The sequence below is a fragment of the Nannospalax galili genome, unplaced genomic scaffold (genome assembly GCF_000622305.1).
Source record: "Nannospalax galili isolate Female #2095 unplaced genomic scaffold, S.galili_v1.0 scaffold1009, whole genome shotgun sequence".
Lineage (NCBI taxonomy): Eukaryota > Metazoa > Chordata > Mammalia > Rodentia > Spalacidae > Nannospalax > Nannospalax galili.
In genome coordinates this window covers 1,453,407-1,469,944 of record NW_008360054.1, presented here as the reverse complement: position 1 = coordinate 1,469,944, position 16,538 = coordinate 1,453,407, and the positions used below count along the sequence as shown (strand labels likewise).

Sequence of the window (16,538 nt, the reverse complement as noted above, 5' to 3'; positions counted from 1 at the left end):
CCAAATCCCCTGGTTTTGAAACCACCCCTAGGAGGACTGGTTCACCTCAAGTTATATTAAAGAAATTGGAGGAATACCTACTGTGTTAATGAGATGCAGATATTTTCCTGCCCAGAATCCCTGCTCTTAGTGCAGTCCTGGTGGATCCTGCCAGTCACAGTCTGTCCAGTTTTCTGAATTTATCAGAAAAGTGTAACCTCTCCTATTCCTCTTCATATCTATTTTCTAAGCATCTTTCCTAGTGCACTGAGCTTCCCCAACATCTTGGATTTCATTACTGTCTATATAAAAAAGCTCTTTTTTCCTCCCTACCACATGGCTACCAGACTGCCACATGTCTGATCTCCATGCCAGCTCTAAACCTGTGTGGCTTTATGGTTTTTCTTTTTTTCCTTTTCCCCTCCATTCTCCTTCTCAAAGCAGCCTTGCCTGTCCTGAGGATTTCCCCTTAAATTCTAATAAAATTGTCTTAAAGCTTCTATTTGAGTCCACTCTTAAATTCTTTTATGAATAAGACCAAGGGACCTTGAGGGGACCCCATTTTTTCCCCTGTGTCATTGTGACCAAAAGGTATTATTCTACAACCAGGCTATGGGATGACTTTGTTTCATAGAGAAAAGGATTTTGAATAAGGATATATAATACTCATTGTAAATCCAAATTCAGAACAACCCATTACTGTTGGTGAAGAGGCAGTGCCAGTCCATAGCATAGAGGTTTGGCATTCTTACATACAGCACTTTCTATAAATCTACCAAACCAACCTATTTTATTTATTATTTTTATTTTATTTGTATAAGTATATTGCCTGAATGAATTTAAATGTACTCATGTCATGTGTCATGTAATTCCCAAGGAGGTCAGATGAGGGCATCAGAGCCCCAGGAACTGGAGTTATGAATAGTTGTTAGCCACCATGTGGGTACTGGGAATTGAACATGGGTCCTCTGTAAGAGCAGTCAGTGCTTTTAACCATCGAGTCATCTCTCCAGTTCCCCAAATTACATCTTCAACTGAACCTACTGCTAGGCTGCTCAACTGATTAGCACGTCAATGATTATGGAGAGTTTGGAATGTTATAGGTCCAGAGCTTAATTTTTATTGGGCCATGTTAAGCCCTCTAAATAGCAACTCCTTGCCAACCTCTGTATCTGACTTAAGTTCCTGTGACTAACAGAACAGATAAAAACCTTACCTTTTTGAATGTATTAACAAAGTCCTAGCTCCCACCAACCAAAATGCCAAGTTTCATCAGATAGCATGTGAAGCCTATAGCTGAGATTTCTCTTCTGCTATAACCACCTACTTAATGTTTCCATCAATGTACTTGAAAGTGTCTTGATTTATGATTTTTCTTTGTTCTGTTACTATAAAAACTGAATGAATGGGCAGCAGGTCCCAATCTTGGCAGAAGAACTATTGGGCAGCTGATTACTGCTGAGTAAGGAAGAGCTGATCTTTAAGGGTAGGCTCACTAGACCCCCGTGGATGACCTTGCACTGAGAGACATCTGGAGACACTAACTTTACTTGATAGGCCTTAACACAAATGACAGAATGCATGAAGGGACTATGGGAGGGTGCTGATGGGGAAGGGGGGTATAATGGTTAAAATGCTATGTATGGAATACACAAAAAGTCAATGAAAAATATACAAAAAAAAAAAAAAACAATGAAACTGCTACCCCTAGGAACATGGAATTTGTGATCACCTGAGTCTGTGTTCTCAGGCCATGGTCACTCATAGAAGGTTATAGAATAAACTATTTCTTATCTCCTTTAAGGTAAGTTCAAATAATCTCCCTAAGTAGCTAGGACTGAAAGTGTGCACCGCCATCTCTGGCCACCCATCTAGCATTTAGTGACCATTTCTTCATGTCCTGCCAACAGTACAGAGGATATTCACAGCTTCTTTTATTGCCACGGCACCTCAGCTTATGTTTCTAGCTCCTTCCCACCCCAGTATTTAGAGATGTGGACATGGACTATTGGTTCTTTTGATTGAGTGTAGGGAAGGGAGGTTTGGGGGTGGATTACTCACCACTGGGGGTGGTTCCTGCAGTCTGGAGGGTGTAACCTAGAGAGAGAGAGAGAGAGAGAGAGAGAGAGAGAGAAAGTAAAGGAAGGAGAAAAGCAGACAGAGAAAGAAGGAGGGAGGAATGGGGGAGGGGGGAGAAAGTTGTTAGTGCAGCACACCATTTGTATGAATAATTTAGCAATCTGGGACCCCATTTGCATTGTACTATAAACAGATGCCTCTCAAAACAAAGTAACAAGTCACTTTACCCTTTTGTGGTCAAACACATCCTGGAACTAGAGGAGTATACCAGTTCAGCCTGAACTGGTTTTACATGTAAGCGCAGTAAGGTAAATTGTGTCCTCTGTGTGTACTTTTAGGGAAAATCCCCAATTTACCATCTTATACCTATGCATGAATAGGGATACAAATGATTGAAGTCAGATGCATCATGGAAAAGGACATAAAAAGTAAGTAAAGGTTACAATATATAGTGACCACATATCAACCAAAAAGAAAGCTACTTCCAGCAACCAGCTCTGCCCCCTGCCCCTGGACCCACAGAAAGGGGCCCTGAGAAATAGTAATACAAAGCTCTTGAGCAAATTGCACTCCCATTCCCTTGCCTCTTGCAGTGTATCTGTTCTGTAATTTTGTTTGCTTTTGAATAAAAACCCTTGCTGCTTAACTATTTGTGCGTGCTTCTTAAATTCATTGAAAAGATGTCAAAAATGTAGAAATACTCAGATCAGAGAGAGACGACCAGTAACTTTTGGAGACCTAGAAACTAATAAAAGATATGCCTGGAGATACCCCACAGCAAAGTACAGATCACACTCACCATTGATATAAAGACTGTTCTGATCCAGTGTGTAGCTGCCCAGCTGGGTGACTCCATCGGTCAGGTGGCTCACCTCTGAGTATAGTCCCTTTGTATTCAGCACAGGACCTGCAGGGTTAGCATGGTAGGTGCAGACAGCATGCACACCAGTGGCTGTTCCATTCTTCTTAGGCCTGGAGAGAGAGGGATATAGAGACTCTTTGGAGGTTTTAATGTGGGCAGGAGCCCCAAGGCGAAGCAAGCAGAAGGTAACTAAGGGATGGTCAGTCCTGGACAATTTACAGAAAGTAGACTTACTTGAGGGAATTCAGTCTGCAACCTGAGTCCAAGGAAGCATTCTGGAACAAGGGTGTAAGCTAGAGAAGAAGGAGGAGGGAAACTAGAGTTAAATAAAGTAGATAGATGGGATGTATGCCACCAAGGGCTGTGGAGAGTAGGATCTCACCAGGTGCTGCAGGACCCTCTCAGTAGAGTTGAACATGACTGAGCCACTGCTCATGCTTGTTGAGTATGGGAGGTTGGAGATGGTGAAGTTGAGTGTGAAGATCTTCAGGTGTCCCACGGCTGCAGGGAGAGATGAGGAGAAATGATTACAATTTATAGTTTGCCTGGGAGCAGACTGGAATTCTGCACTCATTGGGTCATCTCCTCTCCAGGTGTGCAACCACCTACAATATCCCCATCCATGTCAGAACCCAAGCATCTCCTCACATCACGTCACACTGACTTCCTTTTCTGAGTGTTCTTCACATGTATCCTGTCTGCTTCCCCATCACAGCTCAGGTCTCATATTCTCGTAACTAGACTAATACCCTAGTTCATGTCTTCTCTAATGGACAGATATTATCTACTTAGAACACTAGTAGGAACTTTTTGAAATGAAAAACCTCACTAAGACTACCCCAACTTCAGGATCACCCATGGCTTCTTGTAGACTTTCAAAGTTAAATTCAAACTTCTTTTATTGTGATTTTTTTTCCAAGTGTATATATGTGGTATGCATGTAGGCACATGTGTGGGGGGGGTATGGGGGGAATGTGTGTGTGTATGCATGTGGAGATAGGGCCTAAAGCCAGGTGTCTTCCTTAATTCTTTTCTACATTATATATTATATGCTTTATATATAAATATCTCATTGAAACCAAAGCTCACAGTATTGGCTCAGCAGGCTGGCCAGCTGTCTCTGGAGCCCCTCTGTCCTGGTCTCCCAAGTACTAGAATTACAGGTAAGCTGCCATGCTACCTTTTATTTTCATGGGTGATGACCATTCAAACTCTAGTTCTCATGCTTGTGTGGCAAGCATTTTATTCTTTGAGCCAGTTATCCTTAACTCTAAGTTGAAGCTTCTTGATCTGGCTTTCAAGGCCCTTTCCAATCTGGTTTCTGATAACCATTTTAGCATATGTTATTTTCCATTCTGAACTTGCCAGTATAACCCCATTGGTCATAATCCAGACATACAGTGGCTGACTGGAAGCTGAGCTTTATGCTTTAGGTAAGCCAAATTCCTCTCCATCTTCCTAATATACTATGCTTTTGCTGGCCACTAAGGCCTTGATGATGAAATATTCACAGCAACACTTCCTGCCCTATTTATATTGGTCACTTCTACACATCCAGAGACGTTCAGTTCAGCTGGAACTTTCTTCAAAAAGTCTTCTCCTATCTACATTTTATGCCATGTGACTCTCCCCTATGCCTACCAAAATCCCTCACTGTATTATAAATATGTTATCTAAGAAGCCTAGTGGTTGCATGAGGGTAGGTATCTGATTGAATTGTTAGTCTGATCTATGTGGATGTAATGATGACCTTGACACTCAGATCTTCATATCTTGGCTTCCTAGCTTTATATGGAGGACTGGTGGAGGTATGGGACAGGAACACTCATCTAGGCTAGGAAAAGGAGCCTTAGAAATACCTGTTGTGAGTTCTGGCTGCACAGATGATGATGTAGATGTCGTGGCTGACTCAGGAGCTGTGGAAAGGGATGTTATCAGGCATGGACAGAGATACCACATAGTGACAGAAACCCTTCTATAAATGGTCCAAGCCAGGAAAACTATTCACAGGTGAATTGTAAGCAAGAGTAAAGGAATGGGTGTTTGTATGAGTAAAGGTGTGAATTAGTCTTTGAATAAAATTAAGTAAAAGTGGATAGCAGGAAAAGGTAAACAAAGAGGCCAGATGAATGGGAAGACAGAGAATGGAAGTGGTAAGTGCATAGGCTGAAGGAAAAAATGCAAATAGGTGATCCAAATAAATTCCAGAATAAAAACAAAGAAGGCAGAGAGATAGAGCAAGATGACAAGGAAGGGAAGACAGGTGAGTGAATGAAGACGGTGATGGGCTAGTGAGTGAGAGGGAAGATGGTTACACAGAGGAAGATAGAACTAATTCCAAGCAGGCAAATGGACAGAAGAAAGTGGGTGGATGGATTAACCAATGTGTAAGAGGGTAGATATATGGATGGACAGGTGGTTAGATGGGTGTATATATGGGTAGGTGTGTGGCTGTCTAGCTAGCTAGTTGGTTGGAAAAGTAGGTGTATGTATTGGTAGACAGAGGAAGGACAAATAAAGAACAAGCAGGCAAATGGGCCAAAGTATAGGTGGTTGGATGTGGGGAGGGGGAAGGTAGATAAGTGTATAGAAAAACGAATGGAGGACAAAACAACAGAGGGAATGAAGGAAATACAGTAGAATGGGCAAAAATGGGTGTGTGGGCCGGCAGGTGGAGGGATGTGTGGATGCATGGGTGGATGGATGGAAATGTAGTGTTGAAAGTGGAACAATTAGGAAAATGGAAGAATGGATGGCTGGGGAGAAAGGAGTGGACCACTTGGATATTTTAGACAAAACCACTTAATTGGCCATTAGAATTTGCAACTTGACAATGAAGCCTCTGATAGGAGCATTTTATTTGTTTTAGGAGACAGTCACCATTTTAACTCAACTGCATAACTCTGTGGGGAACACTTGTTCAGATCTCTTCCTCCAACTCAGAGTACTGGAAATTCAGAAATCTAACACTAGCGATGCAGTTCCAAAAAGAAGCCAACTGGAAATCGGTTATCACATAAAGTACTCAAACACCTACCAGACAGACAGAACAGTAGAAGGGAAGATGATGGTATATGTGGGGACATGTAAACGGGGAGTGAGGCGTGAAGATAAGATGCATGAAAGCCTCTACAGCATGCATGCTGGAGACGTGGTAGGGAAGAGTTAGATCTATTCGAAATAGGCAAATTAAGTGATTTTGTCTAAAATGTATCTTGATTCCATTTGGCCCCTCTCAGGAGACTGGCTCATGTTTGGGACAAGCCTCCTTTTTAAATGAAGAGAAAACCATTGGACCAAGTCTTAGATTGGTTGAATTGATACGTACTTATAAGAGGCTTTTCTGGAGCAGGTCCAGTATAACCTAGAAAATAAAAGATACACACAAGGAGAAGAGATAACAAAGTCCCTCACAACATGCCTTGGTTTGTGTGGTATTCATGTCCTTGCATAATCATATTGAGCATCTATTCATGTTGTAAGATCTGACAAAAATATCATCATGAACAAGGAAGTCCTGATATTTCGAATAGATCTAACTCTTCCCTACCACGTCTCCAGCATGCATGCTGTAGAGGCTTTCATGCATCTTATCTTCACGCCTCACTCCCCGTTTACATGTCCCCACATATACCATCATCTTCCCTTCTACTGTTCTTCTGTCTGCCCGGTAGATGTTTGAGTACTTACTTTATGTGATAACCGATTTCCACTTAAAGAATACAGTGCTGAAAAAACAGTCTGTGCCTCACAGAAGTTTGCAGTGGGGCACATATGGGCAGAACTGTGCTATCAGCTAGGGTCCTGGACTGAATAAGGAGAAAATGAGTTGAGTACCAGCATTCATATCTCTCTTCCTCCTGACTTTGGACACAATGTGACCAGCAACCATACCTCCCCTGCCAAGCTATTTGTGTGTGTTTCTTTGATTGTTTGAACAAGATACCATGAAACACTAACTACCTAGTTCATACAGAGACCACCGATAACACTAGATAGTGTAGAAAAAGTAAGGATGGCTAGGAACACCCTACAGCAAACTATAGACCATACTCACCATTGACATAGAGACTGCCCTGATCCAGTCTATAGTTGCCCAGTTGGGTAACTCCATGGGTCAGATGGCTCAGCTCTGAGTACAGCCCCTGTGTGTCCAGCACAGGAAATGCAGAATCCTGTCGGTAGGTGCAAACAACATACACACCAGTAGCTGTTCCATTCTTCTTAGGCCTTGAGAGAAAGGGGTATTAGAGACTCTGGAACAGTCTTAATGTGGACAGGAACCCCAAGGAAGAATAGACAAGAAAAAGCATCACAATAAAGGATGGTCAGTCTTAGAAAATGACTAGAAAGTGAACTCACCTGAGAGACATCAGTCTGCAACCTGTGTCCAAAGAGACATTCTGAAACAAAGGTCCAAGCTGGGGAGAAAAGAGGAAGAGAAGACACAAAGGAATTGTGTGGAAGACATGGGGAGGTCATTTGTCCTAGTAGAAGTTGTCAGGATGAAGGTCTCACCAGGTGCTGTAGGACCCTCTCAGTGGAGTTAAACATGGCTGAATCCTTCATGTCTGCTGAATATGGGAGGTTGGAGATGGTGAAGTTGACTGCAAACGTCTTCAGGTGGTGCCCCATAGCTGCAGAAAGACAGGAGAAAGAAAACTACATGTGAGTGTTGGCCTAGGACCAAACTGGAATCCTATACTCTTCAAGTCATTTTGTTCAGTGTCTAACCACCTGCCAATGTGTGCATCCAAATCAGAACGTGGACTTCACCCTTCTGTGACAAATTAATTTCCTTTTCTGAATATTCCTCACTTCTCTTTCCTTCTCCATCCCAGCTCAGGTCTTATCATAGAGATAAGAGTGTTCAGAATATCATAGCAGCAGACTCATTGCATGTCCTGTCTAATAGATCTTTTCTATGCTGACCCCTAGAAGAATTGTACTGAAAAGAAAATCTAACTAGGAACATCACAGCTATAGCACCTATGGCTCCTTGTGGACTTTCAGTTTCAAGTTCATTGCTCTTGATTTGGCATTCAAGGATTGTTCCAGCTTGGTTTCTGGTGACCCTTCATTCTTAATTATTCCTTTTGAACCTATAACCATGACTTATAGGTCCCGAACTGGAACTACAGAGGCTGTACTTATGAAGAACTGAGCTTTATGCTACATGGAAACCAAATTCCTCTCCATTTTCCACCATACTCTGCAGTTACTGGTCACTGACCTTTGCTTAATGGTATGCTCCCTTCCAGTAACATTTCACTCACCATATATCTGGGTCACTCCTAAAGATCCCGAATAATTCAGTTCATGTGGAACTTTCTCCAAAACTGTCTACCCTCTCTATATTATCCCTATAGTTGACTTCCCCTTCAAAAACGCTTGCTGTATTGTAGTTGTCTCTTTATCGCATAAGCCTGGCAACTGCAGGAAGGCAGACACCTGATTGAATTTCTAGTTTAATCTTTGTGCCAGTAGTGATGACCCTGACACTAAGACTTTCATAGTTGGCATCCTTGCTCTTATGTAAAAGTCAGGTGTGGTAAAGGGGATCTCATTAAAATAGGAAAGGGGCTCCTCCCATACCTGTAGCTCTGGTTTCACAGATGTTGATGGAGAAGTCAAGATGGGAGTGGTTGGCTCAGGAGTTGTGGGAATAGGAAAAGCTCCCACATAGCGAGAGAAAAGCCAGACTGCAATGGTTCAATCCAGAACAGTCATTCACATGTGGATGATAAACAAGAGTGAGGGAAAGAGTGGTTGTGTGAAAGGACAGACAAGTAAGTCTGTGAATAGAAGTAAGTCAAGACAGTGAACAAAAGAGAAGATGAGCAAAGAATACAAATAGAGTCAAAGGCAGAAAGTAGAGGGATAAATAGATGGATAGAGAAAAGGATAAATGTCAAAACAGGATTCAAGAAGAACAAAAACAGAGAAGCTTGAGATGGAAAAACAGAAGGAGGAAAAGACAAGCAAGTATACTCATGCCAAATGGATGGATGGATGGGTACTGGGTGCATGGACAGATGGAAGAATAAGTGTCAGTGGATCTAGAAACTTCTGTTTTATTCCATCCCATCATTTTGTAGGAGACACTTGTTTAGTCATCTTTCTCCAGTCAAAAGGAGTGTGGAAAATTCAAGAATCCAGCACTAGAGCTATAGTTTCATGAGGATGTCAGTGGCTCTGAACCTTGCATCCATGGAGATCATAACTCTTCTGAGGAGACTGGCTGGAATTTAGGATAAGCTTTTTGTGTAAATGAGGAGAAAAGCATGGACCAAGTCCTAGACAGGCTGAGTTGGTACATACTTGTAGGAGGTTCTTCTACACCAGGGTCCTTATAACCTAGAAAACACAGGACACACATGAGGAGAAAGGTATAGTCCCATACACCATACTTGGTCCACGTGAGAATCCATCTGAATGTACATCTTTGTACATATTATTGAGAATCTATTCATCTTGTTAGATCTGACTTAAATGTCATCATGGAGAATTTCACTCAGCTCTTTTACACCACATCCCCAGTATGCTACCAATAAGAAGTTTTCATTGAGACTTATTTTCACTCCTCACTTCTCCAATTATTTGTATCCATTCACACCATCATCTTCCCCTATACTCTCCCTTTCTCCCTCTTTCTCTCTATCTGGTAGATATTTATTGGGCACTTACTGTGTGTGGTACTCTATTTCCATCTGAAGAATATAGTGGGGGAAAAGCAGCCTATGGTCCATTGCACTGTACATTGGGATAAGGTATTAATGTGTCTGACTTATAGTAAATGCCTAATAAACATAAAATGAGCAGCAAAATACTCCTATAAATTATGCAGTGTATGAGGGTGAAATCCATATACATGTACCTATGATAGCCAAATGGTATGGATCAGTTGTAAACTCAGCACGTAAACATCCAGAATGACAACAAAATTATTGTATGAGCAGGCAGGTCCCTTTCCTTCTCCAAGCTTCAGTTTCTTTGTTCAAGAACAAAGAAATGAATGTTTCGTCATTCAGGTGATGGAGGTACAAGATGTCTCCTTACCCACCTCCTAGGTATAATCATTAATATAGATTTCCAGTTGACAGAACCTGAAGCTACCAACCAGACAAGCTCCCTGGGTATATCTGTGAGATAGTTTTTAGAATGAGTTAATAGAGGTGGGAAGACTAACTGTATACATGGGCAACACCATCATGTGCTAGCTCCTGGACCTAATAAGAAGTAAGAGAGCAGAACAAGAGCATTCATTCTCTCACAATGTGAGGTTCTACATCCCCTTTCCTGCCATGCTATTTGTGTGAACTTCTTTAGTCCTATGACTAAGATGCTAAGATTGTAGAAACAACAGGTCCAGACAGATATTACCATTGATACTGAGAGGGACAGGGAAAATTAAGGCTGTCTGGGGGCATCTTATAGAAAACTACAGCCCACACTTACCATTGACATATAGACTATTCTTGTCCAGTGTGTAGTTCCCCAGCTGGGTGGCACCAAGGGTTAGCTGGCTGAGGTTTGAGTATAGCCCTGGTGTGTCTATCGCAGGATGTGCAAGGTCATGTTGGTAGGTGCAGATGATAGCCACACCAGTGGCTGTTCCACTCTTCTCAGGCCTGGAGAGATAGGTATGTGGAGACTCTAGGAAGATTTTAATGCATATAGGAACCAGAAGGACGAAGGAGGAAACAGAATGGTGACAATAAAGGACATCTATTCCTGGCAAATGGATAGAAAGTGAACTTACCTGAGAGAATTCAGTCTGCAACCTGAGTCCAAGGAAGCATTCTGGAACAAGGGTGTAAGCTGGAGAAGAAGGAGGAGGGAAAGGAAACCAGAGTTGGATAAAGTGGATTATTTGGACTTATCTTCATCTGCTGTGATGAAGGTCTCACCAGGTGCTGCAGGACACTCTCAGTGGAGTTGAACATAGCTGAGCCATTTTTCATGTCTCCTGAATATGGGAGGTTAGAGATGGTGAACTTGATTGTGAAGGTCTTCAGGTGGTGGTCCATAGCTGCAGGAAGACAGGAGATATCTACACTGTTGCCATGAAAGCAGACTAGAATCATGCTCTTATCAGCTCATCTTCTTTCCCAGTTTCTCACCACTTACCAGTGTGTCCATCCAAGTCAGAACCTGTACATCTTCTTACCTCAGTGTTACACAAATTATCTTTCCTGACTGTTCCTCACATACGTTTTCTCTCCTTTTACACCCCAGCTGAGGTCTTATATTCCCATATTCAAAACATCAACCCGATATACTCATTTGATGTCATGTCTAAAACATATTCTCTATGCTGAACCTGAAAAGAAGCTTTCTGAAATGAAAATCTCACTAGCATCACCCTTGGTCTAGTACCACCCATGGTTCTCTGTGTATTTTCAGTGTCTAGTTCAAGCTCTTGATTCGCTGCTCAAAGTCATTTTTTGATGACTTTCAGTCTCAGGTACTCATTCATTCTGGGTTTCTCACTTGCTTACTGATAGAATCCTCCCTTCTAGCAGCACTTCATGTCCCATTTATTTGGATCACTGCTACTCATCATGAGAGTTCAAGGGGAACTTTCTTCAGAAAGTCTTCCCCTCTCTAGATTATTCCACCCATGTGCTTCTTACATACCCCCCCAAATGACTCACTGTATTGTAATTGTCTATTTTTCTCACAAGCCTATTGGTGTGATGTGAGGAGCACCTGATTTAATTGCTAGTCTAATCTTTTTACTTGTAATGATGACTCCAACACTAGGACCCTCATATCCTGGCTTCCTAGTTTTCATCAAGAAGTCCTGTGGTGGAGGTATGGAACAGGGACCCCCATCAAGGGTAGGAAAAGGCCCATATACATGTGGTTGGTTCTAGCTGCACAGATACTGGTGTACAAAGCAAGATGTGAGCAGCTGGTTCAGAAGCTGAGGAAAAGGTTGTTATCAAGGGTGTGCAGAGACTCTACAAAGTGAGAGAAATTCTTCTTACTATAGTCAAAGTCAGAACAACCATTCACAGGTGCACCATAAACAAGAATGAAGGAAAGAGTTATTGTGCGATTGGAGGGGTGAGCAAGTAGATGACTGGAATTAACTAAAGACTATGAGATTAGTGGCCATGAGACAGAGTGAGCAAAGAGGACAGATGAACTGGAATGCAGAAAATAGAAAGAATAAATGTTTGGATGGAAGGTGGCAAAGCTAACAGAAGGGTCAACACATGAACTGAAAAATAATAAAAATTAAGAAAAGTTGGAGAGATAGAAGGCAGGAAAGAAAGAATAAAAGATATTTAAGTGAATTAACCTGATGATGAATGGACAAGTGCATGCACACCTTAATGGATTGATGGATGGATGTTTGGATGGGTAGATGAATCAGTGGATAGGTTGCAGATGGGTACATGGCTGTGGAATAGATTGGTGGGTTGATGGATGAATGAATATATGTTGTATGGATGGATAGATGAATTCATATGTACATGGATGAACAGATGAAAATCTAGAAAGAATAAATAACAAGCAGAAAAGTCAACAAAATAAATAAGTGGGTAGATAATTAGATGGATTGGCAGATGCATAGACGGTGGACAGATGGATTGGTGTTTGTATAGATGGGTGAATATATGGATGGAGAGGCAGATTTGTAGGTAAATGAATGGATGGATGGTTGAGTGGATGGATAGATGGTATATGAGTGAATGGATCCAAAGATGAATAGAGAAAGGAAAGTGAGAAGGAATGAAAGGAATATAGAAGAATGGACAGTAAGAATGGTGGATGAATAAAAATGTGCTGTGAGAGGAAGAATAACTAGAAAATGTGAAGAATGGAAAGAGAAATGACTGGACCAACATATATGAGAGTAGGAAATTTTAGCCAAAACACTGAAGAAATTATAATTTTCAAATTGACAATGAAGTCCTTGCTTTTAGCATTTAATTTATTTTGGGAGACAAATTATGCAGTCACCATCGACCTCAGCCCCATAATGCTGTAAGGTATATTTGTTTAAACATCTTTCTCCCACTGAAAGGAGTATAGAAAATTCAGATATCCAACTTTAAAGCTTCAGTTACAAGAAGAGGCCAATGGTTCTGTATCTTTTTTCCACTGAGTCTTTGTCTCTTCTTAGGAAACTGGCTTGTGCTTGGGACAAGCTTCCTTTGGAAATTAGGAGAAAGGCATGGACCAAAACCCAGAGAGACTGAACTGATACATACTTGTAGGAGGTTCTTCTGGACGGTGTTGCTTAACACCTAGAAAACATAAGACACACATAAGAGGAAGGGGCAGCACAGTCCCTTACATCATGCTTGGTCTATGTGGGTCCTTATCTGGATGCATGCCCTAGTATATATTATTGAACATCTATTAATGTTCTAGGATCCAACTTAAATGTCATCATGGAGAATTATTTCCTGATATTCCAATTAGACACATCCCCCACCACATCATCTCCTGTATGCTGTCAAAATGTTGTTCTCATAAGTCACTATCACACCTCAATTCCCCTATTCAATGCATCCTCATTCTCTCTCTTACTCTCCCTCTATTTATCCATCTGGTAGATATTTACTATTGGGTACTTACTATGTGTGGTACTCCATATCTATTTGAAGAATATGGTGCAAAAAACCAACTGACCAACCATGCAAGCAAGCAAACAAGCAAACAAACAAAACCTGTCTGTGCCACACTGCAGTTTATGTTATGACAAGGTATATACGAAATATATACTTTCCCTGTGTCAGGCATGATGTCAGGCTGATAGTAAATGCTTGATAAATACTGATTGGACAATAGAATGATGCAAATCCATCATGTAGTTTATGAGGGTGAAAACTATACACAGGTCTTTGCAATAATCAAATGAAATAGATCTGTTGTATAATTAGCATGTCAAAATTTAGATTGGTTTAATTTTATTGTAGAAGGGGGCACATCCATCTCCCTAGCTATGCTTAAGTTGCTTCCTTTGTTAAAGTGAGAATAATGGAGGTGCATGATATCCCTTTGGCCACCTCATTGTGTATAAATGACTTGTCAATTGACAGGATCTAAAATCATAAGTTTGGCATATCTGGGAGAGACTTTCAAATTGGGTTAATTAGGGTGAGAAAACTCACTGTAAATAAGGTCAGTGCCATATTTGAATATGAAAGAGAAAGTGCCCAGCTGTGGAGGCTTATGCCTCTAATCCCAGCTCTCAGGAGGCAGAGACAGGCAGGTCTTTCTGAGTGAGTAGCATGGTTTATATATTGAGTTGCAGAATAACCAAGTCTACATAATGAAACCCTGTCTCAAAAAAACCCAGACAAACAATAAAATAAAACAAGAAAGAGAACGTGAACGGAGCAAGAGCATCATATCTCTCAGTTTGCTGAATTCAAATGCAGTGTAACCTGCTACCTTCCTTTTCCTGGCATAATATTTTTGCATCCTTCTCCAATTCTTTGAAAAAGATGCTAAGAATGTAGAAACAAGTGGTCCGGAAAGAGACCACCATTAATGTTGAGAGGTACAAAGACATAGAGAATGCCTGAAGATCTCCCATAGCAAGCCATGCTCACCATTGACATATAGACTATCTTTGTCTAGTGTGTAGTTGCCCAGCTGGGTGCCTCCAAGGGTTAGCTGGCTGAAGTTTGAGTACAGCCCTGGTGTGTCTAACCCAGGATGTGCAGAGTCATGTTGGTAGGTGCAGACGATGCCCACACCAATGGCTGTTCCATTCTTCTCAGGCCTGGGGAGAAACAGGTATGGATACTCTAGAAGAGTCTTTATCTAGATAAGAATTAGTAGGAGGGAAGAGCAAGAATAATGGTAACAATTGGGCTGATCAGTTCTGGTAAACAGATACAGAGTGGACTCACCTTAGAGAATTCAGTCTGCAATTTGAATTGAAGGAGCCGTTCTGAAACAATGGTGTAAGCTGGGGAAAAATGGAAGAGAAAGGAAAAATAGAGTTAAATAGAGTAAGTGGATAGGGTTTATCAAAACAGAAGCTTCTGAGATGAGAGTCTCACCAGGTCCTGCAGAACATTCCTAGTGTGGTTGAATGTGGCTGAACAATTGCTCATGTCTGCTGCATATGGGAGGCTGGAGATGGTGAAGTTGATTGTGAAGGTCTCTTGGTGGTGTCCCACAGCTGCAAGAAGAGATGAGAAGAGATACCTAGAACTGAGAGTTCACTGGGAAGAGACTAGAATCCTGTACCACAACTCATGTCTCTAGTGTCCCACCACTTACCAATGTGCCTGCACACCCCAGCCCTGACCACCCCGCTGATCCCTGGGCAATCCCAGCCCTGTGCACCGCTAGGTCTGCACACCCCGCAGATCCCTGCACACCTCTAGTCCCTTGCACACCCTGCAGAGCCCTGCGCACCCCCAGCCCTGTGCACCCGGAAGATCCCTGCCTGAGAGTCTCCAAAAAAAAGATATATTTAAAAAAAAGAAAAAAGCCGGGCGTGGTGGTGCAGGCCTTTAATCCCAGTGCTCGGGAGGCAGAGGCAGGCAGATCGTTGTGAGTTCAAGGCCAGCCTGGTCTACATAGTGAGTTCCAGGACAGCTGGGGCTACAGGGAGACCCTGTCTCAAAAAGACCAAAAAAAAAAAAAAAATAAGCCTAGTGGTTGTATGAGTGTAGGTTGTATGAGGGTAGGTATCTGATTGTACTGATAGTCTAATCTTGTAAAGTGGCCCAGACACTATGATTCTGACATCTTTGTTTCCTAGTTCTCATAAGTGTAAGGGAAGGAATCTCATCAAGGTAGGAGAAGGGGGGACCCCTGATACCTGTGGTAGATACTGGTGACACAGATGTTGATGAAGAAGGCAGGATGGTGGTGGCTAGCTCAGGAGCTGCAGAAAACACTATCATTAGGGATGCACAGAGGTCCACATGATGACAGAATCCCTTCCAGCAGTGGTCCAAGCCAGGTAAACCATTCATAGACAGCTCATAAACAAGGGTGAAGGAAAGAGTGGTGGTGTGAGTGAAGGGATGAGAGCAATTAGTTGGAGAGAGGCTGAGCAAGGAGGACAAAAAACTTTGAAGACAGTGCAATGGAAGTTTTAAATGGATAGATGGAAAGAAAAATGGATAGATGGGGGTCAACCTAGAATTGAAGAAGAATAACAATGACTAATTGGAAAAACAGAAGAGAGGAAAGAAAAAAATAAAGGACCAATAAGTGAATGAACCTGATGAATGATGAAGTGCATGGATTGATGGATACATGGATGGATGGATACATGGATGGATGGATGGATGGATGGATGGATGGATGGATGGATGGATGGACGGATGGATTAAAGGATAGGTGGGTAGATGAAGAGATGATGAATGAGTGGATACATGAGTGGAAAGGTTGATGGATGAGTGAAGGGACAGGATGTCAACGAATAAATATGGATAGAGAGGTGAATAATTGATTGGGTAAGCGGGTGGATGTAGTGAATGGATAGATATAGATAATAGATTGATAGATAGATAGACAGATGACAGAAGATAGGTGGTAGATATATTGATAGATGATAGATAGATGAATAGAAGATAGATAGATAGATAGATGATAGATAGATAGATAGATAGATAGATAGATAGTCATG

General features: G+C 41.8%; 1 protein-coding gene across 1 annotated transcript in view; it reads right to left on the bottom strand.

Moving 5' to 3' along the window:
- Positions 1-16,538, bottom strand: part of LOC103726548 (mucin-16) — a 215,162-nt gene that overhangs the window by 28,655 nt on the left and 169,969 nt on the right. Inside the window, exons 63-79 of the mRNA XM_029559169.1 lie at positions 15,723-15,788; positions 14,953-15,074; positions 14,800-14,858; positions 14,497-14,669; positions 13,147-13,182; positions 10,831-10,952; positions 10,683-10,741; positions 10,379-10,551; positions 9,242-9,277; positions 7,439-7,557; positions 7,283-7,341; positions 6,978-7,150; positions 6,249-6,284; positions 4,780-4,836; positions 3,303-3,421; positions 3,155-3,213; positions 2,858-3,030 (exon numbers count right to left, since the gene is read on the bottom strand). Coding sequence (XP_029415029.1) covers positions 2,858-3,030; positions 3,155-3,213; positions 3,303-3,421; positions 4,780-4,836; positions 6,249-6,284; positions 6,978-7,150; positions 7,283-7,341; positions 7,439-7,557; positions 9,242-9,277; positions 10,379-10,551; positions 10,683-10,741; positions 10,831-10,952; positions 13,147-13,182; positions 14,497-14,669; positions 14,800-14,858; positions 14,953-15,074; positions 15,723-15,788 — 1,641 coding nt within the window. The remainder of the gene's footprint in view (positions 1-2,857; positions 3,031-3,154; positions 3,214-3,302; positions 3,422-4,779; positions 4,837-6,248; positions 6,285-6,977; positions 7,151-7,282; positions 7,342-7,438; positions 7,558-9,241; positions 9,278-10,378; positions 10,552-10,682; positions 10,742-10,830; positions 10,953-13,146; positions 13,183-14,496; positions 14,670-14,799; positions 14,859-14,952; positions 15,075-15,722; positions 15,789-16,538) is intronic.